Source organism: Diabrotica virgifera, chromosome 8 (genome assembly GCF_917563875.1).
Source record: "Diabrotica virgifera virgifera chromosome 8, PGI_DIABVI_V3a".
In the NCBI taxonomy this organism is placed as follows: Eukaryota; Metazoa; Arthropoda; class Insecta; order Coleoptera; family Chrysomelidae; genus Diabrotica; species Diabrotica virgifera.
Window position 1 is genome coordinate 207,054,663 of NC_065450.1, and position 27,831 is coordinate 207,082,493.

Genomic DNA, 27,831 nt, shown 5'->3' on the forward strand with positions numbered 1-27,831 from the left:
CACTTTAACACTTTTCCTCTTTTCTCGATTGAGTATTATTAGTCTTTGTTGTACAAATAAATTATTACAATCACTGAATACATAGTTAGTGAAAAAATTATCACATTTATTAACTGAATTAATAATTTGCAATTATAAAAATAAGTTATCCAAGAACATTCAAAACCCATCTCTTTAAATAAATGATGACATTTTCAAGTAGAATGACATTCTAGTAATGTTTACATATCCATACCAGTGTGAATTTTACTACACGTAATTTGCCGTGTAAAGACAGAAAAAGTAGGGATACACGTAAAATATTTGCGAATTATGTACCCATAGCCTTAAAGTGATTTTTTAATAATATATTGTTATGGAACGCTGACAATTTTGAACATCTTTAACAACAAAATACTTGGATCACAGAATATATTATCCTGATGTATTCTCTGCTTGGATCTTCCACAAATAATCCACAATAAATTAATAACTTTTCATTAAGTTCACGTCTTAAATCAATTATTTATCAAATAATAATAATATATCAATAATATTTAATGAATAACTCAAAATATTCCCGATGCAATGTCAAATATTTAAAATTGTCACTGATTGTCAGTGTCTGAGTGACAATATATGCTGACAATATTATATTCGGCTGAGTGCGTTGTAAGACAAAGATAGATTTGGAAAATATTACCACGGCATTGTGTTCATTTTTTTCGAATCCTGATATTTTTCGAAACCAATAAATATTTTTGAAAAATTTAAACGCAGAATGAAAGACTAAATTATTACCGAGGGCCGAAAGTCCCTTAGAATAAATAAAAAGTTTATTTTGAATGAGATATTCGAAATTAAAAATCACACTAAATTTTCTCTTAGTTTTTTACCCCTGTAACTTATTAAAATAAACATTATAGAAGTTCTCAGGGACTTTGGGCCCTCGCTAGTAACGTAATCTTTCATTCTGCGTTTAAATTTTTTAAAAATACTTATTAGTTTTCTCAGGATTCGAAAAAAATTAATCCCCATTTGAATAGCATTGCAGCCGAAAATACGTACCGATCCTCTTAAAACCATTTAAATATATATCAGAAATTTCAGTGTGTAAGGAGTATTTGTTCCAAAGGTATCGTCATTTCTTACAGCGAACTCTTTGCGAAAAATTTTCAAACGCGATTATCTCAGTTCAACCAAAATTGACGTACCTACAATAAATAGTCTTCGTTGCATGGATCGACTTGTCCTTTGCTATTTTAACGACCCTAGTCAGCCATTCTGCTGATGTGATGGTTCCATCCCGGTGCCGCCCAAAATCCCGACAGGCACAATCCCGACGGCCAAAATCCCGACACGCCAGAATCCCGACAGGCCAAAATCCCGACATGCAACAATCCTCGCATAAGTAAAAAATTCCGACTTTTGTTTAATACTTTTAATACAAACTACTTCTGTTTAGTAACAAAAAATAAAAAACAGATGGCCATAAACAAGAAACAAGAAATAAATGTAATTATATGTTAAAAAGAAACTTATCAAACTTGTCGGGATTCTGGCCTGTCGGGATTTTGGCCTGTCGGGATTCTGGCGTGTCGGGATTTTGGCCGTCGGGATTGTGACTGTCGGGATTTTGAGGTAGACCCGTTCCATCCTAATTTTATTTAGTATCCATTCATTTATATCCTATACATTACATTTTGTTCTGATCTCGTTATAGGTCTGGATCCCGCGTATGAAAAAAAAGTTGATTAATAGCAAGCTGAAAATTTGTTAATAGCTTAAGGGTGTCTAATTGAATAAACTTTGATATATGGGGACACTGAAACAGGGGTAGTTTTAATTGTGGAACAGGTTAAAAATTTGGAACGGTTACAGCACGAAAACGGCACATTTATTTTGTCCGACAGAACAGACTTAAACTCTCTGAACAGAGATTAAACTCTCATGAAAAAATCAGACTGCTATTTATTACCTGTCATAATTCCTGTCATTTGACATATTCTACATGTTCGACTCATTAAAACGCCCATTTGGTGATAAATAGCAGTCTGATTTTTGCATGAGAGTTTAATCTCTGTTCGAAGAGTTTAAGTCTGTTCTGTCGGACAAAATAAATGTGCCGTTTTCGTGCTGTGGCCGTTCCAAATTTTTAACCTGTTCCACAATTAAAACTACCCCTGTTCCAGTGTTCACACATATCAAAGTTTATTCGACTAGACACCCTTAAGCTATTAACAAATTTTCAGCTTGCTATTAATCAACTTTTTTTTCATACGCGGGATCCAGACCTATTACTCCTTACTCGGTCTCTTAGCGTGTTTCCTGTGATTCTTCTGCTGTTTCCAGCATTCTCTATGTTTTGGCTCTGTCGGGTCTTATTTCTGATACATACGTCATTATTGGTCTTCTACTAACCTTACAGATTTTTTATTTCATCTCAGTCAATGTGTCGGCTACACCATGGTGTCAATAAGGCATCCTGCTAATCTATTTGGTCTTTATATTTAATTTGTTACTTCTTTTTCATAGCCTCCATAGCTGGACAATGTAATCCCTAAGTACTTTATTTTCATTACTCGTTCAATGCTAACTCCATCGACTTCAAGTTTGCATCTCATTGGTTCTTTACTGATTACAATTGCTGTAGTTCTCTGAGTTGATATGGTCGTTTAATTCTTTTGCTTTGTTATTAAATATGTGAACTAGTCTTTAAAGACTAGCTTTATTTTGGGTTAACAATATTATGTCGTCTGCGTAACAGAGAAATTTTATTTCATTGTTCTCGGTTCTGTATCCTCTTCCTTATGGACGCTCTTTTTTATCATCATCATTCTCTTTGCCTTATTCCTATGCGGGGTCGGCTTCCCTAATTGCATTTCTCCATACAATTCTATCTTGGGTCATATCAATGTTAATTCCCTTTACCAACATGTCCTGCCTTATCGTCTCCCCCAGGTCGTCTTTGGTCTTCCTCTCCTACTCCTTCCAGGAATCTGCACTTCAGCAATTCTTCGTATTGGGTGATTAGCGTCTCGACGTTGAACATGACCAAACCATCTCAACCTATGCTCTCTCATTTTGGCATCAATTGGTGCCACACCTAGACTTCCCCTAATATACTCATTTTTAATTTTATCCTTTTTTGTCACTCCACTCATCCATCTAAGCATTCTCATTTCCGTCACATGCATTCGTTGTTTCTCTTTCTTTTTCACTGCCCAACATTCAGTTCCGTACATCATAGCCGGTCTTATGGCTGATTTATAGATTTTCCCTTCAACTTCATTGGAATTTTCCTGTCACACAGCACACCACTCGCTTCCTTCCACTTCATCCAGCCAGCCCTAATTCTACTGCATACATCTCCATCTATTTCTAAATTACTCTGTAATACCGATCTCAGGTACTTAAAACTATAGCTTTTTACAATCAGTTCACCATCCAAAGGTACCATTTTATTTGTAGTAACTCCATCTTTAAATGAACATTGCAAATACTCTGTCTTTGTCCTACTAAGTTTAATACCTTTTTCCTCTAGAGCTTATCTCCACTCTTCCAGTTTTTGTTTACCGCTCTACCGCTTTTCCTTTCTTTATTTTTTTGAAGCGCTTGACCCACTTCCTCGTTTGTTATTTTGGTGACCATTGCTGCTACTGTCACCGTTGACGCTACAGGCTGTCTGTCAAATCCTTCATTTAATAAGCTGTCAAAGTACTTTCTCCATCTCTTTTTGACATCCTTTTCGTGAACTAGTATTTTATTCTTTTCATCTCGGATACATCTACTCTGATTAAAATCTTTTGTTTTTTTTTGCTCTGTGTTTGGCTATTTTATATAATATCTTCGTTTCGCCTTCCCTGGTATCAAGTTGATCGTATAGGTTTGAATAAGCTTCTGCTTTGGCTTTTGCTACTGCTACTTTCGCTTCCTTTTTTGCCACCATATAGTTTTGAAGATCTGTGGCGGATCTGGTTTTTTGCCACTTTTTATATAATTTTCCCTTCTCTTCTATTTTTCCTTGTACTTCGTTTGACCACCAGCACCAAGTATTTCAATAGCAGTCTCTCTAATACTACTGGCCATTTTTCTCCACATTGTATTATGGCTTCCTTTCATGTTCCAATATATTTTGTCTACTATTCCTTCCCTGAATAGACCTTCTTTCTCATCTTTTAGCATCCACCACTTGATTTTTTGTGGTCCTCTCCGATATTTTGGTTTAGCTTCACTTTTTACTTCAATGTCCAAGTGACGCTCTTTTTCATATGTATGTATATTGTTTATAACGTCCTGCGACGTTGTCCGATGCCTAAGCGCCGGTTCCCTCGTTTGTTTCAATCCTCATCGGATAATCCTCTTTCGCTCATAGATCTTCGTATACCACTAATCCAAGATTTTTTCGGTCTTCCTCTTTTTCGTTTTTCTCTTGGTACCCATCGCATAGTCTCTTTTGAGGGAGTCTCTCCTCGCTCATCCTTTGAACGTGCCCGTACCAGGTTAATTGTTTTTCCACTATGCAGTCAGTAATTGTTTTTGTTACACCCATAGTCCCTCTTATCATTTCATTTTGGATCCTCTCCAACTTTGATGTTCTGTTTGATCGTCTTAGTGCGTCCATATCCGTAGTCTCTAGTATTCTCTTTTGATGTTCTTTAATCCTCCACGTTTCAGAACCGTATATCAAAGTGATTTTTATCAACGTACTATAAATTGTTAATTTTTGGTTGTTTTCCCATGTCTTTACTCCACAATATTGCATTTAACGATTTGACTATTCTTCTGGCTTTATTTATTCTGTTTGTAATGCCATCATCATCTATTCCTTCTTTGTTGAACAGTACTCCTAAGTATATATAACTTCCGCATGTTTTTGTTGTTTCATTATTCTCCGCTCCATAATCAAATCGGCTGTTTCTTCACCATACATAAATATTGTGTTTTAGTGTTTTGTCCATATTCATGTGTAAACCACATTTTTCATATTCCTTCTTTAGTTTGCGCGCCATATATTCCAAGTCTTTCTTATCATTTGCACAAATTACTTGGTCGTCTGCGAACTGAAGCGCATCTTCATCAATGATCTTTTTCATTCATGATTAAATTAAATAGCATAGGACTTATAGACCTGTCTAGTTAGACTCAAAAATAGGAGTGGGCCTACAATATTACCATCAAGCTGAAAATTGGCAGGATTGTTCAAGATACCATCATAAATGAAATCTAAAAAGTCCTCATAAATCCGACCCCTGCTAAAAATTTTACGCGGGGTCAAAGGCCACCAAATATTGTTTTTAGCGATTTTCAGCGAAACGGCAAGTTTTATCGTGAAATTAGTTCCAACAAAAAATGTAGGTTAGATAATTATCTATAAAAAATATCTTAATAGTTTTTTCCTAAGAGCCACTGTTTTTGAGATACAACGATTCAAAGAGTTGGAAGACTTCTAATCGTCATAATATGTATTAGTTAGTACACCAGGTATATACATCACTGAAGCTGTAATACAAGTAAACATAATATTCTATCGGTCAACTTAACTTATATTACACATAATAATATAAGATTATAAATATGATAATGTTTCTACTATACAGCTTGCGGTCTACCGAGGGATGCAATGTATAAGCTGTATTATATTAGAGTGCCAACAAAAAAATCTTTACAAAGTGAATGTAACGCGAAAATAATAAGAATTATTTGAATTTTACGGCTTAATCCCAACAAAAATAGTAAATTGATATGACAAAGTATTACCTTAAGAGGAAACAGTAGCGATCAACAGGTAGCAAAAACGCGTTCCAAGATTGCGGCTGTAATTTTGAATATTTTTTCGAGATATTTGGCACACGTATTCGTAATATAATAAAGAATGGCGGTACAGAGCCCAATTTGAAAAATATATTAATATGTGGAAATTACTCTGTAATTAAATACAATATTAAAAAAACGAGCCTGTACCGCCATAAAGAAGAACAAAAAAATAAACTTTCTTCAAATAAACTTTTTTATCCAATGCCTAGATTTTGTGTCATTTTGGAACTACTAATGAAATAAAAAATTTTAGTAGTTCCAAAATGACACAAAATCTAGGCATCGGATAAAAAAGTTTATTTGAAGAAAGTGTATTTTTTTGTTTTTCTTAATGGCGGTACAGGCTCGTTTTTTTAATATTGTATTTAATTACAGAGTAATTTTCACATATTAATATATTTTTCAAATTGGGCTCTGTACCGCCATTCTTTATTATATTACGAATATGTGTGCCAAATATCTCGACAAAATATTCAAAACTACAGCCGCAATCTTGGAACGCGTTTTCGCTACTTGTTGATCGCTACTGTTTCACCTTAAAGTAATACTTTTTATTTATGCGCCTTAGTTCAATTTGTAAAGATGGGTTTTGTCGGAATAAACACATTCGTCGGCTAATCTAATCACCCTACCTATTCTTTTCTCAGAAGGGTTTGAACATAATAATGAAAGACAACTTTATTTTATGGCTATAATGATTTTACGAGAAATATTAGAGCTGCAGAACAACGTCGTAGAACTTCAGCAACATCTTCATCTTCTAATATTTTATTTGATCAATCTATGACAGTATCTACCACTCAACAGAAATTTCTTGCAAATACTCACAACAAATCTCGGTTCATTTCAATGCTGAAAGCTAAGTTTATTGCTGAAAATATATCGGTAAAACAAGCTAATAATGATGCTGACGTAATGATAATTGAAACAGCCATAGAGCAATTCAACTTAACAAATACAACTATTGTTGTAGGTGAAGATGTAGACTTGCTCGTATTACTCACTGGTAGAACTCCAATCGAAAAAACTATCTTTTTTTTAAAACCTGGAAAATCTCAAAACCAATCGGAAATATATTCATCGAAAAGTTTATCTACTTTTGCAAAATGTCAAAATCATATACATACTATTTTTACACGCAATAACTGGCTGTGATATGACATCTGCATTTTTCAGGAGGGGTTAAACGACTGTTTTGAAAATGTTTGAAAAACAAGATTTACTTGAATGTGCTGTAGTTTTTAAAAAAACTAATTCAACTCCACAAGAAGTTATTTCCAACGGAATTAGCTTTCTTCTCTCTATGTATGGAGCGCCTAAGAAAGCTAAGTGCTTAGATAAGTTTCGATATGCATGTTTTTTTAAAAGTACTCGAAACAAAAAACAAGTGCAGTTATCTTGTCTTCCTCCAACCTCAGCGGCTGCTCATCAACATCTTTGTCGGGTATATTACCAAGTTCAAATGTGGCTTGGTTATCAGCTAGATCCAAAAGACTGGGGATGGAAATTAGTCGACAGTTCATTAGAACCAATTCAAACTTTACTCCCCCCTGCGCCGGAAAAACTCCTGAACACAATTTTTTGCAACTGTAAAAAGGGATGTAGCGCTAAATCTGGTTGCAAAAAAGTTGGACTGTTTTGTTGGGTAGCATGCACTAATTGTCAAAACCGGTCGTGCTCCAATGTTGAATCACCAACAATTGAGGATTCATTTGATTCTCTCGAGGAGCCATGCGATGTGTCATTATTAGGACAATTTACTTGCACCCAGGATGAACAAGAAGAAGAAGAAGAACAAGATGAAAAAGAAGAAGAAAAACTAGAAGATGAAGAAGAGGAAGAAGAACAATGAGAAGAAGAACAAGTGAAGCAGAAGTATTAGAAAATTATGAACCAGTTTGATAAATTTCCCTTTTTTTTTAATTTATACCGCTTTATATAACTTTTATCATTTTTAACCCTTGCCAATATCAATTATTAAATAGCTTTAAATTAAACAGAATCATAATAGATCCGTGGAATAGGCCTACTGGGGAAACCACGTTAAAAAAAACGCGTTAAGTACACTACCTCAAAGGTGGTGTGGAAACGTGTTCGCATATTATGACGATTACCACGTTTTGAATCGTTATATCTCACAAACGGTGGCTCTCAGGAAAAAAAGTAATAAGACATTTTTTATAGATAATTATCTAATCTACATTTTTTGTTAGAACTAATTTTACGATAAAACTTACCGTTTCGCTGAAAATCGCTAAAAACCATATTTGGTGACCTTTGACCCCGCGTAAAATTTTTAGCATAGGTCGGATTTATGAGGACTTTTTAGATTTCATTTATGATGGTATTTTGTACAATCCTGACAATTTTCAGCTTGATGGTAATTTTTGTAGCTTCGGATGCGTAAGTTGACCGGAATATTACTGAATTCCCCTATCTTATTCCATTGCCTAGAAAAACCTATAGAGGTTCTTCAAATTGTTCATCTATACTGACTTCCACCTTATTGTTTGATAGATGTTTTGAGTGGACTAAGTCGCTTAACAGCACTGTTGCCGGTTTCAAGCCCGGATAAAGGAGGAGGGAATTTTCAGCAAGGTTAGCACCCTACTGATGGACTATACTTTGCTCATAGAGACAGGATTATAATTCGGAATAGGAATAATTAACAGAATAAAGAATTAAGATCTCAGAATATGATATTTTATTTACATCTAGTGGACCTAGAGTAGTCTTTTTTGTAAAACTTTCATCAATTATCTAACTACTGTATTTTAAATTCACTTTTTTTTAATTGTGGAGGTTCACTAAACTTATCTTGAATTGGAGTAAAATTACCAGATATATAGCTATAGTAGCAATGCTCTAAAACAGAAATAATAACTTTAACACTGCAACTTTACATTCTGTATATTGGCGTAACTTACAGATGTGACCAATCTTCTATTCACATCTGAAAATCCTCTCAAAGATACTGTTGGTGGATTTAGGCGTATAGCTGTTAAAAAGAGTTCAATCTACAAAAAAAAATGATAGGGTATAAGGAAAGGTATATTGGTGATACAAGTAATTTGGTGATAAATTTTAATCAGATTACTACACAGCTAACTAGGCAAGCACATTCATGGCACAGCGCTAGTAAGTTGTAACAAGTGTAAGCAGGACAAACATATATTACGATTTTGCAATGCTCGCACCCGCTTTTAGTAAACAGACTGTTTTGACCGTTGCGTTGTGTGACAGTCGACAGTGGAGCCATTTCTTATTGAATGTGAGAGACGATTACATATTTATTGGAATAATTGCTCTTTTCTTTATAAAACTTTATAAAACCATTCAATAAACTAATTATCAATAAAAAAAGCTGCATTGAGTTCGTGATTTAGCCAAAATCGTCATCCTTAAATTGCGGTTGTTTCACCAAATTTTCTAACCATTATCACCAATACACCTTACCGTGTCACCAACTTGCCTAACATAAGTTTGTATGTCAATTTGACATTTACTATCATTATTATTCATTTTTTGTTAAATTAACTCTTCTAAACATTTACTTCAAATAATAAGTAATATAATAAAGCAGAACTTATTTCTTGCTTACTTGTCAAATTCCTATATTATTAGTATTTTTCATTTTTATCACCAATATACCTTTCTTTACCCTACATGTTGGAATTGTTTCAAAATAGTCCAGGGTAATAAGATTTTTTTCATGACACTAGAACAGCCAGTGTACTGCAGCGTTTTTTCGACAGGTAATACCTATAAGAGCAAATTGTAACTATTTCCTGCGTAGGATCTGGCGGCCATTTTTATTTAAGTATAAACAATTAAGTGTCAAAAAATGACATTTTTCACTTTTTTTCAAATCAATGGAAAGCAGGGACACTTATGGTTTTTTTAGTACAAATATCTTCGAGATTATGGAAAAAGTTTTAAAATGACGTATTACAAAGTTTGATATACTCGTACATTGTTAATATAATTGCGAACAAAAGTCAGAATTGCAAAAAAAATTATTTTCGCAATAACTGTTGTAAAAATTAGTGTACAGCATTGAAATTTTTGTCAAATAAGGGTTCTCGAGTGCTTAATATGTGATAAAAATTTCAAAGCGATTCATTCAATTGTTTAAATTTTATTCAAATTGTTTTTTCCAGAGAGCATTTTTTTGCAATAACATAAGTCAGAAAAAAATGACGCTAGAACCATTCCACACATGTCAAATGAAAGAGCATGAGCTATATTTTCAACTTGGTTTAAAAAAAGTGAATAAAAATGCATTTATTAGTAATAAATAATTATGCAAAAGTATCTTAAATCTTTCCTTTTAAACTTTTTATTTTGTTATATAAGAAATTATATATATTTATTACAATTTTTTATCAATTATGATATAAATAACATTACTTGGTAGTTGTACACTTAAAACAGGGTAAAAAAGTTTTTTTTTGGAAAAAGTTATTCAAAAAGTTTATAAAGAAAAATTGACAATACTTTTGCATAATTATTTATTACTAATAGTTGCATTTTTTATTCACTTTTTTAAACCATGTTGAAAATGTAGCTCATGCTATTTCATTTGACGCCTGTGGAATGGTTCTAACGTCATTTTTTTCTGATTTATGTCATTGCAAAAAATGCTCTCTGGGATAAACAATTTGAATAAAATTTAATCAATTGAATGAATCGATTTGAAATTTTTACCACATATTAAGGACCAAAGAACCCTCATTTGACAAAAATTTCAAAGCTGCACACTAATTTTTACAATAGTTACTGCGAAAATATTTTTTTTTGCAATTCCGACCTTTTTTCGCAATTATATTAACAATAAATGAGTATATCAAATTTTGTAATACGTCATTTTAAAGCTTTTTCCATAATCTCGAAGATATTTGTACTAAAAAAATCACAAGTTTCAGTGTTTTCCATTGATTTGAAAAAAAAGGGGAAATGATATTTTTTGACAGTTAATTGTTTATAAATAAAAATTGCCACCAGATCCTACGCAGGAAATAGTTATAATTTGTTCCTATAGGTATTACCTGTCGAAAAAAACGCTTCAGTACCCTGGCTGCTGAAGTGTCACGAACAGGGTATGTTTTTGTCTTATTACCCTGGCCTAAAACGTTTTTAATATTCTTAATGATAATAATTCTATTCAAATTTTATCCTGTGTCTAACTGAATTTATTCAATTTTTTTAAAATGACCCTTTCGGGCTACATAACAGAACGTTTTCAAAATAAAAGTTCCTTCTTCATTGCTGCTACAAGATATACTTGGTTAAAACCACTAAATATATGGGTGAAAAGTGAAAACCCTTTAAATGTTATAAGAATTATTATTATCTTAAATTGTTTCTGATAATATTATACCTTATAGGCGCAAAATCTTGGTCCAATCCTATTTAAATGCATTCATTTTGTCGAATCCTGAGAAAAATAATAAGTATGTTTGAAAAATTGAAACGCAGAATTAAAGATTACATTATTACCGAGGGCTGAAAGCCCCAGAAAACTTCTATAATGTTTATTTTAATAAGTTACAGGGGTGAAAAACTAAGAGAAAATTTAGTGTGATTTTTAATTTTAAATATCTCATTCAAAATAAACTTTTTATTTATTCTACGGGACTTTCGGCCCTCAGTAATAATTTAGTCTTTCATTCTGCGTTTAAATTTTTCAAAAAATTTTATTGGTTTTTTTCAGGATTCGAAAAAAATGAACACAATGCCGTGGTAATATTTTCAAAATCTATCTTTGTCTTACAACGCACTCAGCCGAATATAATATTGTCAGCATATATTGTCAGTCAGACACTGACAATCAGTGACAATTTTAAATATTTGACATTGCATCGGGAATATTTTGAGTTATTGATTAAATATTATTGATATATAGTGTATTTGACAAATAACTGATTTAAGACGTGAACTTAATAAAAAGTTATTTATTGTGTATTATTTGTGGAAGATCCAAGCAGAGAATACGTCAGGATAATATATTCTGTGATCCAAGTATTTTGTTGTTAAAGATGTTCAAAATTGTAAGCGTTCCATAAGAACAATATAAATATTAAAAAATCACTTTAACACTTTTCCTCGTTTCTCGATTGAGTATTAGTTTTTGTTGTACAAATAAATTTACAATCACTGAATACATAGTGAAAAAATTATCACATTTATTAACTGAATTAATAATTTGCAATTATAAAAATAACAGTTATCCAAGAACATTCAAAAGCCATCTCTTTAAATTAATGATGACATTTTCAAGTAGAATGACATTCTAGTAATGTTTATTTTAATAAGTTACAGGGGTGAAGAAAATAGAAAATTTAGTGTGATTTTTAATTTCAAATATTTCATTAAAAAGAAACTTTATGTTTATTCTAAAGGAGCTTCTGTCCTCGGTAACAATGTAGTCTTTCATGCTGCGTTTAAATTTTTCAAAAATATTTATTAGTTTTCTCAGAATTCGAAAAAAATAGAATAAATTTAAATTTTTATTTGAATAGCATTGGACTAAGATTTTGGGGGAGAAGCACTTATAACGCGAATATGTAGCCTGTTGACGAAAATCTGGGAGCGAGAGGAAATGCTGGAAGTATGGAGAGAGGTCATAGTATGTCCCATTCATAAGAAGGGAGATAGAGCAATGTGTGAAAACTATAGGGGTATCACTCTCCTAGACGTAACATATAAGGTACTCGCCAGAGTCGTAAGAAGCAGACTGGAAAAGCACTTAAACGAGCAGATTGGTGAATACCAGGGAGGATTCAAAAAGGGCAGATCCACCATAGATCAAATATTAGTGTTGAAAATGATTCAGAGCAGTACATACGAGCAACAGTTAAAGTTAAACCTCCTCTTTATAGATTACAAACAAACTTACGATTCTATGATAAGAAGGCGTTTGTACCAGGCCCTAAGAGTACTTGGGATTCCGGAAAAGATGACCAGACTCGAAAAAATGACCTTAGTAAAGACTGACAATAGAGTAAGGATAGGAGGAAGTCTATCAGGAAAATTTGAAGTTAAAAGGGGATTAAAGCAGGGAGATCCGCTGTCCACAGTACTTTTCAATTTATTGTTAGAGGTAATATTGAGAGAGAGTGGAATACGAACGAAAGGTATGATCTTTGACAACAGAAACCAGGTTCTAGCTCTAGCCTTTGCGGACGATGTAGTGCTAATGGCAAGACCGAATAGGGAACTGCTGAGGATTTTCAAACTCTTTGAAGTAAAGGCTAAGCAGTATGGACTGAGAATCAATGAGCAAAAAACAAAGTATATGGAAATGGGACAGACCTCAGATGAAGATACACAACTGAAAACTACCACAAACAACGAGAATAAAAAAAGGTGACGGAGTTTGAGTATCTAGGAGTAACGCTAACGAGTAAAGGGGAAGAAAGCCAAGAAATTGAAAAAAGAATTTCGAGAGGAAGAAAGACAGTCGGAGCCCTACACAAACTACTAAGAGCCAAAAACATCTCCAGAGAGGCAAAATTAAGACTCTACCGAACAGTGATCTAGCCCACAGTTCTTTACGGGAGCGAAACATGGTTCATGAACAAAAATCAAGAAAATATGCTGAACATCTGGGAGCGGAGTGTTCTAAGGAAGATATTCGGGGGAGTAAAAAACGATGAAGACGTTTGGAGGAGACGAACAAATGCAGAGATCGGAGAGCTGTAAAGAAAACCAGAAATAAGCCAGATGGTCAGAACAAAGAGACTAAGTTGGTTAGGTCATCTTGCGAGAATGGCTGACGGAAGGTGGGCACAGGACTCCCTGCTAAGAGGGGAAGGAAGGAGGAGAAGAAAACGATCCAGGAAAAAGTGGCTAGAAGTATGTAAGGAAGACCTGGAAACAATCGGGATATCAAATTGGAGAACTGCGGCCATGGACAAGAGAAAATGGAGAAAAACCGTGGAGAAATTCCAAGCCATGGGCCTTTAAGGCCTGTTGAGCTATATTATAATAATAATAATTCTAGGTTATACAATCCGTCAGAATTTTTAGCATAAACTAGATCTAGTTCTTTTGAGAACGATTTTCGGAGTGGAAACCGTTACATCAAAATATAAGTTAGTTAAAAATGTTATCTTCATTAAACCGAGAATTGTGGCTCCCCTACAGGGTGTGTCATGACGAACTGTACAGGGTTATTCACTATATTTTGAGCCCCCTGTAAACTGCTTTATTTACAGAATTAGAAAAAAATGTAAAATGCAAAATTTATTCGTTTTTTAAATTATGATTTGTTGACATATATATCGTACTAGTGACGTCATCCATTTGGGCGTGATGACGTAATCGACTCTTTTTTAAATAGGAATAGGGGTCGAGTGCTAGCTCATTTGAAAGGTTATATAATTCCCTATTCAGTAATATAAACATTAACATGATTAATTATACAGGGTGTCCAAAAAAATATTTGAATTAAATTATTGACACAAGAAGAAGAATATATGTCATTTATTTAATTTAAAATACATTTAAGTGCTGTTAGAAAACAAAAATAAAAGTTTATTCCACAAATAAATATTTATTTGTGCTTAAATTCAATGTTCAAACTGCCAAAAGGCAGATGGGTGGCAGCTTGAACATTGAATTTAAGTGAAAAGTAATGTTTATTTGTTGAATAAACATTTATTTCTGTTTTCTGACAGCAGTAGAATGTATTTTGAATTAAATAAATTAAATACATTCTTCTTTTTGTGTCAATTAATTTAATTAAAAAAAATTTGGACACCCTGTACAATTAATCATGTTAATGTTTATATTACTGAATAGGGAATTGAATAACCTTTCAAATGAGCTAGCACTCGACCCCTATTCCCGTTTAAAAAAATAGTCGATTACGTCATCTCGCCCAAATGGATGACGTCACTAGTACGATATATATTATGTCAAAAAATCATAATTTAAAAATCAAATAACTTTTGTATTCTACATTTTTTTCTAATTCTGTAAATAAAGCAGTTTACAGGGGGGTCAAAATATAGTGAATAACCCTGTACATACTCCTACCTCGTATAGAGGGCCCAATGGGGAATAACAAATGTCCATTAAGAAGTGTCTGCTCCCATTGTTTAATAATATACAGGGCGAGTTTCGCATTTTGACAGAAATTTATATTCGTCATAATTTTTGAACGGTCAGATCGATGTGTCTCTTATTTTGGTCAATCGTTACACTATTACCACCTAATCAACTGATTTATTCAAGCTAGAAAAAAATCAGGTCCGGCTTAAAAAATTAGTTCGTTTGGGTCTTAGAAAAAATTTCACCCTGTATACGCTTTTTGAAAACTCTAATATGAATTTTACAAATTAGACAAATAGGCAATTAAAATGGCATATTTATTTTTTCCCCACACGATTACTTAATTTTTTATTAAAAAATCAAATTTGTCAACATCGCAATTTTACTATAAAAATAAAAAAATAAACGTTTTTCTTAAAATTAAAAGTTTCACCATTTTTTTTTTTTTTTTTTTCTATAACACGTCTAGATCTAAAACTCCCCATAACACTTCTCTTTGGACTCTATACTTTAACCGTTGATTGATAAATTATAGAGGGGTCAGTATTTATCAATCAACGGTTTAACATAGACGTGATCAAATAGATAAATTTTAAATTTTTTCACTTAATTTTTGCGATTTAACTTTGCAATTCACGAAGCTGTACCTTTTATTTTTTAAAATTCATAACTTTTACGAGAAGAAGACTGAAAGTCTACAACAATTGTCATAGTCTTCACAATGGTAAGAGATATGTGCTGTAAAAATTTCAGAAAAAAATTTTTTTAATGGATCGTCGTAGTGAGTTAAACCGTGATTTCATCTTTTTTTTTTCATTTTTAGGTTAAAATTCCGATTTTGACAAATTTGATTTTTTAATAAAAAATTAAGTAATCGTGTGGGGAAAAAATAAATATGCCATTTTAATTGCATATTTGTCTAATTTGTAAAATTCATATTAGAGTTTTCAAAAAGCGTATACAGGGTGAAATCTTTTGTAAGACCAAAACGAAATATTTTTTTAAATCCGGGCCTGATTTTTTTCTAGTTTGAATAAATCAGTTGATTGGGTGGTAACATAAATTAAATATTTGTTCAAAAAAAATTATTTATTGGAATAAAAGTAAATTTTTTTAAATCTATTTCACTTTACCAAACTTTTAATTACTATTCATAGTCAAATTTGATTTTTTTATAAAAAATTAAGTAATCATGTGGGGAAAAAATATGCCATTTTAATTGCCTATTTGTCTAATTTGTAAAATTCATATTAGAGTTTTCAAAAAGCGTATACAGGGTGAAATTTTTTCTAAGACCCAAAAGAACAAATTTTTTAAAGCCGGACCTGATTTTTTTTAGTTTGAATAAATCAGTTGATTAGGTGGTAATAGTGTAACGATTGACCAAAATAAGAGACACATCGATCTGACCGTTCAAAAATTATGACGAATATAAATTTCTGTCAAATTGCGAAACTCGCTCTGTATATTATTAAACAAGGGGAGCAGACACTTTTTAATGGTCATTTGTTATTCCCCATAGGGGCCTCTATACGAGGTAGGAGTATGTACAGTTCCTCATGACTCACCCTGTATAAGCATAATACTTCAATTTAAAAAAATGGTAAAAACCTTGCTTTATCCATGTCTGTTTGTCAGTGCACAACTCCTCCGTTATTAAAATAGATAGAATGACAAATGAGGTGTCGAATGAGAGCTTAAAATCCAAAGATGTCGCCTATTAAAGATAACAAATTTGACCTTGGACTTCCAGCCTCGAATTTCTGTTAAACCAGTATAAGCGATGTATTATTCGACGCGGCTGACTATAAGCGACAACAAAATTCAAAATCGAACATGACTTACTTCGTTCGTTGTATCTTGTTCAACGTTAAATATCCTGATGTCAAATAAAGAGGTCTGGATCCTCCCTGCTATATTTTCTGAGGCTTGATGGGAGCAGTTGCAAAATATCATCAATAGAGTGAGACAATAGAGACCAGCTACAAGCAGTCCCATTTCTTTGAAAGAAAATGTTATTCCGTGGTCCACTACCTCCGATGTAAAGCCATATATCTTGTAAAATATACGTACAAAATTATATGAAATACTCTATTGGGATACAGAAAAATAATACTATAAAAATATGAATATTACTTATAGTTAGGGAGCGGATTTTATGCTAAATGAATATTGCCTGCATATTTCGCATATTTGATAACTTTACCAAATTTTGCATATTTTTAAAAAAACTTGCATATTATGTGTCTATTTAAAAACTTTTTATCCAAACGAAAAAATTCAAAAAATTTTTAATTCGACACAAAATATTCCCCCGCAAATGCGGTCATATATTTTCGAGAACTACCTGCAGTCGGCTCATTTACTACCTTTTCGGTTTTTCTTAGAAAACACCCGATCTTCACCCACAAAGTGCGTATAGTACGCCGTCATAAAATGATTGTATGATGTTAATTACACTATTTTTAAAAGAATATTTAGATCTCTAAACATCGTTTTACGATTCTCTAACGGAAATTTAAATAAGATCCCGTAAATCAGTAAAATTAGTCACATTTGGTCGGTCAATGCGAATGTTTAGTTTTTGTGTAAAAGTACTTCTGTTTGTGAACAGTACAATATGCCGAAAGATTCTAGCCAGGTTTATTCCCAGATCAGAACCTATCCCCAGCTTCTTTGCACCAGTGGAAAATTATTTTGCAAAGCGTGTAGTAAAATGGTGAGTTTTAAGGTTGCTTTCGTCCTCTGTTTTCTTTAATAAATAATATTTCGCTGAATCCTCAACATTTTAAGTAGTTTAAACAGTTTGAAAAAGTATCCATAAGGAAAAATTTTCCTGTAGCTGGCTGTATACCATTAATTACAAAAATTGAAGAAAATTTTCTTCTGTGTAAAAGGTATATTAGTTTGAAAACCCCAATAAAGGGCTGCATTAAAATACAGAACGTTTTCGCTCTAAAGAGAGCATCATCAGTGTTCTAAGCAAGCTCTACATGCTAAGCCACCAAAAATACATGGGTTAAAACCCTTAAAATGCCGACCAAAGGTCTTACATTGGCATATTATTTATTAAACCCTGGCGATGGGTGAAATTTAAAAGGTATAGCTCAAGGCACCATATGACTTTACCACAAGCATGTGGGTGGTTGAGTTGATTTCTCTGTCTTCACAAAGAGAAAGGTGAACGCCAACTCTTTCGTATGTGATATTTTTCGTAGACACCATCTCAGCGAAAATTTTCGGTTACACAACACGTCGGGACAGAACTACATAAGTCAAAATGCAAGAAAATGAGCGAATCGAAAATTGATCAGTTACCCATGGACAGTATACAATCGTTGATGACTTCATCCAACGAACAATATAAATTTAATTCGGAATTATGCGAGGCGATGGTTTGTGCAAACATACCTTTGAAAAAACTGTAAAAACCCATGTTTAAAAGTTTTTTGGAAACATATTACAAGAAAAGTGTTCCCGATGTAATTACATTGAAAAAAAAATACGTACCTCAAATTTACAACGATACCATAAAAAAATCAAGAAGATAGTGGAAAATCTATACATTTATTTCATTGTAGATAAATATGTGATTTCTGAAAATGCGCATTTTTTGAAATTATTGTGCATATCTTGCGCATATTTCGTAATTTTTTACTGCATATGTATGCGCATATTTCATCAAAATTGCTCGCATATAAATCTGCTCCCTACTTATAGTATAAGATCCGAACGGGAGGTCGAAATGTACCCATCTGCTTGCCGGATGAAACATGAAACATTTTTTTTTATTAAATTTCATACATAGACAAACACGATCAGCATGGGTTGCCTATCAAAATCGTGTCATAGCTATCCTTAAGGGGGCGGTAGGGGTTGAAATCAATATTTCAAGCACATTTTTTTAAAGTATGGTTAATTATTTTATTTTTAAATTACATAGCCATATTCAGTACAATTCATACATTACTTAAGAAAAAATTCAAGAAAAAATGTTAAAAAATAAGTCAACGGTGGCAAATTTTTAAAAGACACCTCAAAATATAATGAATTTTGCGGTGGATATCAGAACGCATCATTGGATCATCGTAAACAACAAATTCAAAAAGATTTTATTAGCTTAAGAGTTTCTCGAGGTAATGCTGTCGAGTTTTTTTAAATCTATCTAATTTTGACTTTTTGATATCACACAGAAGTCAAAACATCGAATTTTTTTGAAAAAAAAAGGTGAAAATTAACATATTTATTATTGTTAAACAAATAATAAGCTTACAACAAAAAATATCTCGACAGCATTACCTCAAGGAATGTCTAAAGAAAATATATACAAATTTCCTGGTGGGTCGTTCAAGTAGCTTTTGAGTTACAATGTCTACAGCTTTTGAAAAAATCAGATTTGAGGAAAACGCATTTAAAGTATTGTCAAGTTTTAGCTTCAATTTCTTTGTTGTTTTTAAAATCGTAAAATGATGCAGACCGGAATATCTTTTTGAATCGCGGAGTAATTTACTAAAGAAAATGAGAACAGCTGTTGACCGTTGTTCACTACGTTCAAGCGTGCTGCCGCGAACCTGCTGCAAATCAAGTCGAAGGTAGAGCTATTCAACACTATCTCCCTACATTCGACTCGCTTTGCAGCAAGTTCGTGCCAGCGCGCTTGAACGTAGTAAACAACGGTCAACACGATCTCATTTTCTTTAGTAAATTACTCCGCGATTCAAAAAGATATTCCGGTGTGCTTCATTTTACGATTTTAAAGACAAAAAAGAAATTGAAACTAAAACTTGACAATACTTTAAACGCGTTTTCCTCAAAACTGCTTTTTTCAAAGGCTGTAGACATTGTAAATCAAAAGCAACTTGACGGACTCACCTTAAATTTTGTATATATTTTCTTTAGACATTCCTTGAGGTAACGCTGTCGAGATATTTTTTGTTGTATGCTTATTTTTTGTTTAACAATAATAAATATGTTAATTTTCACCCTTTTTTGCAAAAAAAATCGATGTTTTGACTTCTGAGTGATATCAAAAAGTCAAAATTAGGTAAAATTAAAAAAAAGCTCGGCAGCATTACCTCGAGAAACTCTTAAGCTAAAAAAATATTTTTGAATTTTTTGTTTACCATGATCCAATGATGCGTTCTGATGTCCACCGCAAAATTCATTATATTTTGACTTATTTTTTAAAAAATCCACAAGGAAAGAAAAGTTTTCCTGTAGTTGGCTGTATACCATCAATCACAAAAATTGGAATAAATCCTTTTTAAAAGGTATAAATTTATTAAAATCCCTAAAGGGCTACATCAGAACAAAACGTTTTCGATTTTATTACAAAATCATCATCAGTGTAAGACCTAAAAGTCAGTATAGCCTATTTTATTAATGTAAAATTGATATTTAAATTCTGACTAAGGTTTAAAACAAGTGGTTATACTCACAGTCTGGATGCTAGCTGAGCCACCAAAGAAATATAGGGGTAATAACCCTTCAAATATAAAATGCATGCTTTACAGATGCATATTTACTTAAAATGCCTTGTGATGGGCAAAAGGCAACAGTAATAATGCCCTAAGGTAAGATATTTAAATTCCCAACATGTGGGATGCAAAAAAATTGAGTTTACATTTCGATGACTTTATAGCAACTGAATGAAAATTGAGTGATGTTTCTGAAAGGTGTCAAAGATCAAACCGAACAATGTGACAATGTGACATAATAATTACCATGTGTTACCTCAGCCAACTATTGTGATATGATATTTTTTTAAAAATTTTCCAACAGTAATAACTAACATCAACAAAGATGTGGCTATAATAAAGTTTACCCCAATTTTGTAGGTTGTATTAAATGATTTTTATAATGTGGATGGAGCAGTAGCCAGATTGTATGCAACCAACTATACATAATAATAATGAAAATAAATTAATTAGCGGAAATGGATCCATTTATGTATAGGAACATCTGGGACCCAGTAATTAAGTGGGAAATTTTTTTTTTGCTAGGATGTTTTATTTATGTGTAAAGGTTGATGATTGTGGTTCGAATTTAAAATGGAAGCGAGTCCAACTGTGTTGATGAAAGTTGAGTTTACTATGAATGAAAAATGGTTTAAATGTACTAATTGTAAGAGTAAATTAGATAGTCTATTGTGTGTGGAGGTCTGATATCAAAGTAGTGTTGAAATTATGATAAGTAGTATAATTTACAGGAGGAGGCTGATATGATAATATGTAGGTTGGTTGGCTAAAGATAGGTGTGTGTATTAAATTGAAGTGAAAACAAAGTATCAATTGAACTCGTAACTTGGGTAGAAATGAGAGGTCCTTTTATGTAACATAAACATCTAGGACTAAAAAAAGTTTCAAGAATTAGGGTATATTTTTAATTAGTTACTGAGTTAAATTGAAAAGGTTTAAAATTGGATGGATGTATGAGGGTGTTTTGGAATAAAGCTGGCATTGTTGGTAAATATCAGTTAATAACTAATGAAAAATATATGGTTTGATATCAAAATTATTTACTGTAATGAGGTGTGATGAGAAAGGCTGGGAGACCCAGAGACCAGACTTTAAACTCTCAAGGGTAAAAGAGTGGAAGTATTATGATATGAACGAATTTTTTTTGTTTCGAAGTTTGGTTGGACCTAGGGTAAAAACTTGAATCGAATGATGATATGTTGTGAGAATGGGGGGGGGAAGAAATCAAATAGTGTCAAGTTGTGACTGGCTTGTGACTTATTTTTTAGTATTTTTCCTTGATTTTTTCTTGAGTAATGTATGAATTTTACTGAATATGCCTATTTAATTTAAAAATAAAATAATTCTACCATACTTTCAAAAAAAATGTGCTTGAAATATTGATTTCAACCCCTACCGCCCCCCTTAAGGATAGCTATGACACGGTTTTGATAGGCAACCCATTCTAGAAATATTTGTCTACGTATGAAATTTAATAAAAAAAATGTTTTATCCGGCAAGCAGATGGGTATATTTCGACCTCCTATTCGGATCCCGTAGTATTAGGTCTACCAAACTAACAAGGCTAAAAGTAAAATTTTAATGGTTGCACATATAACAGAAAATAAAACTGTACTATGTTTTTAAACCAGGAGGAGTAAACTAAAAAACAGATTCACACCCAAGAAAGTCACTAGAAAAATCACCAAATACATTTTCTTTTTGGGTTGATCATGTGGGCCTTCGATGGTAATCCATAAATATTATATAAACTAATACGTGATTCTTCTTCTTCTGTGAGTGCCTCTCCTATCGGAGATTGGATATCATTAGGGCGATTCTAATTTTATTTACTGCTTTTTTGAACAATTCGTTTGTGGTACAGATAAACCACTATCTCAAATTTCTCATTTAGGTTTATAAAAGTAGACCTGGCAATTTCAATACGTCTTTTTATCTCCTGATTTTGGTCACCTGTTTCATTGATAAGGGTTCCCAAGTATTTGTATTCGTTTACTTTTTCAAGTTGGGTACCGTTTATTGTGATACTAGTGTCATTTATTGGACGTTCATCCTTATGCCGTAGTTATTACATATCTCATTCATACTTTCAACTAGATGTTGTAGATCTTCCGCTGTTCTTGCCATTATCACAGTATCGTCAGTATATCGAATGTTATTGATAACTTATCCATTGACTATTATCCCTTCGTTTGCATATGAGAGAGCTTCTTGGCATATTTGTTCGCTGTAGATATTAAACAAGAGCGGTGACAATATACAACCCTGTCGTACCCCTCTACGTATTTCTATTTCGTTCGATGTTTGGTCTTCTATTTTTATATTAGCTCGCTGATTCCAGTACAGATTTAATATTATTTTTATGTCTCTGGTGTCAATGTTCTTACTCTCCAGGATTTCTTTGAGTTTACTGTGGCGTACTTTGTCAAAGGCCTTTTCAAAGTCTATAAAGCAGGCGTGTACCTCTTGGTTAACATCTAGGCATCTCTGTGTTAGAACGTTCAAGGCAAAGAGAGCATCCCTTTTACCTAATCCTTTTCTGAATCCCATCTATGTATCGTTAATATCGATGTCTAGTTTTTGATAGATTCGTTTGTGGATGACTCTAAGAAATATTTTAAGCAGGTGACTCATCAAGGAGATTGTTCGATGATCTGAACATTGCATTGCCTTAGTTTTCTTCGGTATGGTGACAAACGTAGACAGCAACCATTCTTGCGACCATTATAGCAACCATTATACCAGTACTGTATATTGTATTGAATATAAGCAATATTATGGTTACGGATTTATCATTCAAAAGCTTCAGCAGTTCTGTAGGGATTTCATCAGGTCGTAATTAAAGAATTCTAAAAACAACTGTTTTTTGTATAAAAGCAGACTAAAAATCTAAAAATTAAAGGAATAACGCAGAAAACACAAAAAATCGCCGATATAATTTTATTGACCTATGAAATGCCAATAGTGTCACAATTTCGTAACTGTCAGTAGTGTCAAAATTTCATAAGAGTGGAGTAAACTTGCCTGCGGTTAGACCAATTACAAAAAAAAACATTACGGCGCGGTAAATTTGAATGACTCCTCCTAGTTGAAAAACAGAGCGTAGAATAGATAGACATATATAGATAGCATATAGACTTTTTTTAATCGTTAATAATTCAATAATCGTTACTAGGGAGTTTTTGTGCACACAAATACGTAAACGTAACCCATCTTTTTGACATATACGCTTGCGCATTAATGGTTGAACTCCCGTATCTCGATGCGTATTACCTAAAGTAGCGCTCTAATACGTACGTGAGAACGCATCCCTATCGAGACGAAAGTCACCGAATGCACACAAGGATCTTGCCCGATTGGCGATTACCTACCAATGGCTACCAAATGAACATTTCATCAGCGTACTACCCGTTTATAAATATTTAAGGTTATTATTGGTTATTGGTTTAGTCTAATTGAGTAAAATTATTCTGTCTTTGTAATTGGAAATTGGAACTTCATAATAGATTTAAAATTTTATTGTTTTCAAGTTGTCTATTAATAAAGCAAAACAAACAAATCTTGTATAAATTTAAGAAATACTGTGATCACCACAATTAATAACTTGATAAATAAATGACCTAATTTCTGTAAAATTTTCAAATAAATATGAACAAACTATTTACATTATACTGGAATTCTGATGTAGGTACAATAATTTACAACTAAAAAGTAGGTATAAACAAAAATAAAAAAATTTTAACCTAAGGAAAAATAATATTTTTATATTTAAATAGAAGCAATAAAAACCATACAATTTCATCATTCATTTATCTTTTTTTTTTACATTTGTATATTAATTGTATATTGTGTGAACATTGTTTTATTTTTTTAATGTCAACGGAATTTAAAAATTACTTTACGATTTGCTTTACGTTACGTTAAGGCAGTCACAAAAACTACCTATTTTAACGTTCATCCTCTACGACACGTTAGTGGCTTTACGTATACGGAGATGCGTACGTTACGTAGCAACAAAAACTCCCTAATAATAATAATAATAATATTCGCTTAATAATTTTCGCATCAACTTACTGCAACTGTGATATTGGTGATCATAAATAAAGAATATGTTGCATAGGTTCTTGCGTATGCATTACCAATAGCTTGCAGCAACTCACTCAGTTCTAGCCACAGAATCCTATAATTGGCTATCATATATGCAGAACAATTTTGTTTTATATCCTGCAAAGAAAATTCAATAGACGCTCAATATCTAAAGAAGCCATTCTTGTTATCACCTCCTGAAAACTGTCCGCCAATGCATGACTTGCGTTTCCTATAGCTCTACAATTGATGTACCACAGAGCACAATTCATATTGATCATCGTAATGATGTGATAATATGCTGAGGTATGGTATAAAGTAAATCCGTCAAGTAGAGCACTCAAAGTTAGCAGCAACATCACTGCTACTATCAGACAACCCAAGCTTATTATTACTATTAACGTGCTGAGATGTGGGAATTTCATATCCCTGCCTATAAAATGCAAAAATGATTACAATGAAAATTAGCTAGTAAAAAAGATCAATTAATGTTTCGGTAGTTTCTCCCAGATCTACTCCACCTCCTCTCCTACTAGTAATCACAAAACCTACTAACGGCCGGTTTCTCAACTCACATCATCATCATCATCATTCTCTTTGCTTTATCCCTATGCGGTTTCGGCTTCCCTAATTGCATTTCTTCACACACTTCTATCTCGGGTTATCGTCTCCCCAGGGCTTCTTCGGTCTTCCTCTCCTACTCCTTCCAGGAATCTGCACTTCAGCTATTCTTTGTATTGAGTGATTAACGTCTCGACGTTGAACATGACCAAACCATCTCAACCTATGCTCTCTCATTTTGGCATCAAATGGTGCCACACCTAGACTTCCCCTAATATACTCATTTCTAATTTTATCCTTTTTTGTCACTCCACTCATCCATCTAAGCATTCTCATTTCCGCCACATGCATTCGTTGTTCCTCTTTCTTTTTCTCTGCTTTCCGTACATCATAGCCGGTTTTATGGCTGTTTTATAGAATTTTCCCTTCAGCTTCATTGGAATTTTTCTGTCACACAACACACCACTCGCTTCTTTCCACTTCATCCATCCAGCCCCAATTCTACTGCATGCATCTCCGTCTAGTTCTCCATTGCTCTGTAACACCGACTGTAGGTACTTAAAACTATTGCTTTTCACAATTATTTCACCATCCAAAGATACCATTTTATTTGTAGTAACTCCATCTTTAAATGAACATTCCAAATACTCTGTTTTTGTCCTACTAAGTTTTAAACCTTTTTCCTCCAGAGCTTGTCTCCACTGTTCCAGTTTTTGTTCAGGTCTCTTTCACTATTTCCTATTAACACTACATCATCAGCATACATTAGGCACCATGGAATGCTACCCTGTAATTTCGCTGTTATCTGGTCCAAAACTAATGAGAATAAATAAGGACTAAGCAGCGAGCCTTGGTGCAATCCTACTTTCACCTGAAATTTATCAGTCACTCCCACACCTGTCCTAACACTAGTCGTTACCCCCTCATACATATCTCTCACAATCTTTACATATTCGCCAGGGACTCCTTTCTTATTGAGTGCCCACCACAGAAACTCTCGAGGAACTCTAGCATATGCTTTCTAAAGATCAATGAATACCATATGAGCGGTCTCTTTATTCCTGTATTTTTCCATCAGTTGCCTTAAAATGAAAATTGCATCTGTTGTTGATCTGCACTGCATAAAGCCAAATTGATTATCGGTTATTTCGGTTACTTCACGTATCCGTCTATCAATTACTCTCGCTCCCATATTTTCATGGTGTGGCTAAGTAGTTTTATAGCCCTGTAGTTTGTACATTGTTGTATGTCTCCCTTGTTTTTGTAGACAGGTACTAATATACCTACTGCTTCTCCATTCGTCTGGCATTTGTCCAACTTCCATAATTCTATTAAATAGACCTGCTAGCCAACTTATTCCTGTCTCTCCCAATGCTCTCCATACTTCCCCAGGAATATCATCTGGTCCGACTGCTTTTCCTTTCTTTATTTTTTGAAGCGCTTGAGCCACTTACTTCCTCGTTTGTTATTCCGATAAACATTGCTGTTACAGTCTCCATTAACTCCACAGGCTGTCTGACAAATTCTTCATTTAATAAACTGTCAAAATACTTTCTCCATCTCTCTTTGACATCCTTTTCGTGAATTAGTATTTTATTATTTTCATTTCGGATTCATCTAATCTGATTAAAATCTTTTGCTTTCTTTGCTCTCTGTTTGGCTATTTTATATATCTTTGCTTCGCCTTCCCTGGTATCAAGTTGATCGTATAGGTTTGAATACGCTTCTGCTTTAGCTTATGCTCCTGCTACTTTCGCTTCCTTTTTGGCGACCATATAGTTTTGAGAATCCATGTCCGATCTGGTTTCTTGCCACTTTTTATATAATTTTTCCTTCTCTTGTATTTTTCCTTGTACTTCATTTGACCACCACCAAGTCTCTTTATCCTCAAACTTCTTTCCTGACGTTTTCCCAAGTATTTCAATAGCCGTCTCTCTCATAATATTGGTCATTTTTCTCCAAATTGTGTTAGGGCTTCCTTTTATGTTCCAACATATTTTTTCTACTAATAAAAAATTGAAATGAGCTCTTTCTATCTTTGCCTTAGAAATATCTTCCTAAAATTGTTTTATATATTTATCTGTTGACTAGCTAGTGGGAGCATATACTTGAATGATTTTGATGCTATACCTATATAAAACAAATACTAAAATCGTGTTTCCTAAAAAGATCAAACTGCTAATCTTTAAACAGTCTAAATCCACCTGGAATCTCTTCATGTCACCTCCGGCTTCGGCTTGGGACTAGGTTGGCACCATTATTTTGCTACTTTGAACACTAAGTTATAAATAGATAGATATACTTTACCAACGATTTTATAGTAATGGAGCTGGTAAAATCCCCATCCGTTTTTGTAATCACAAACTTCTTTAGCAACTCCCCAACCTACAAACGGAATCCAGAAATGAGGCACCAAAAAAATAATAAAGATAATGGAGTAGATGTATTCGTCGAATTTTTTGCTCTTGTTCAGTAAAATGTCGACTCGCTCATAGCCCACTAGCAGGACTATAACAGTAGTTATAACATAAAAAACGTAAGCATAGATCATCGGTCCACTCAACCACCCGAAGGTTATTGTGCCGATTTTTCCTCTCTGAATTGGCATGACACCTAAGATCTAGAAGAACAAAAAAATTACAATAGAAGTTTTTGTGATGGAGTCCATTGAAATGTTACATTTTTTAGGCCATACCTTGCATTTGTTAGAGGAGTCAATTTTTTTTTGAATATGTAGGAAGGATTAGTAGAAGCTTAAGTTCAAGTTTTTGGGGTCGCCACCCTAGTTCCCCGGCTGTCATCTTGGAAAAGGGGTGCAAGTGGGTTTCGCGCTATATCTCGTAAACTACCAACC

General features: G+C 33.2%; 1 protein-coding gene across 1 annotated transcript; it reads right to left on the minus strand.

Annotated features, from left to right (window-relative positions):
• Positions 1 to 8,551: 8,551 nt before the first annotated feature.
• On the minus strand, positions 8,552 to 27,597 carry LOC114331048 (gustatory and odorant receptor 22-like). Its single transcript, XM_028280522.2, has 6 exons — positions 27,285 to 27,597; positions 24,611 to 24,849; positions 24,405 to 24,554; positions 16,699 to 16,908; positions 8,724 to 8,813; positions 8,552 to 8,661 (listed from the first exon to the last, which is right to left on the minus strand). Exons 1-6 carry the CDS (start codon positions 27,583 to 27,585, stop codon positions 8,587 to 8,589), a joined length of 1,065 nt encoding a protein of 354 aa, XP_028136323.1. The 5' UTR covers positions 27,586 to 27,597; the 3' UTR covers positions 8,552 to 8,586.
• Positions 27,598 to 27,831: the final 234 nt, after the last annotated feature.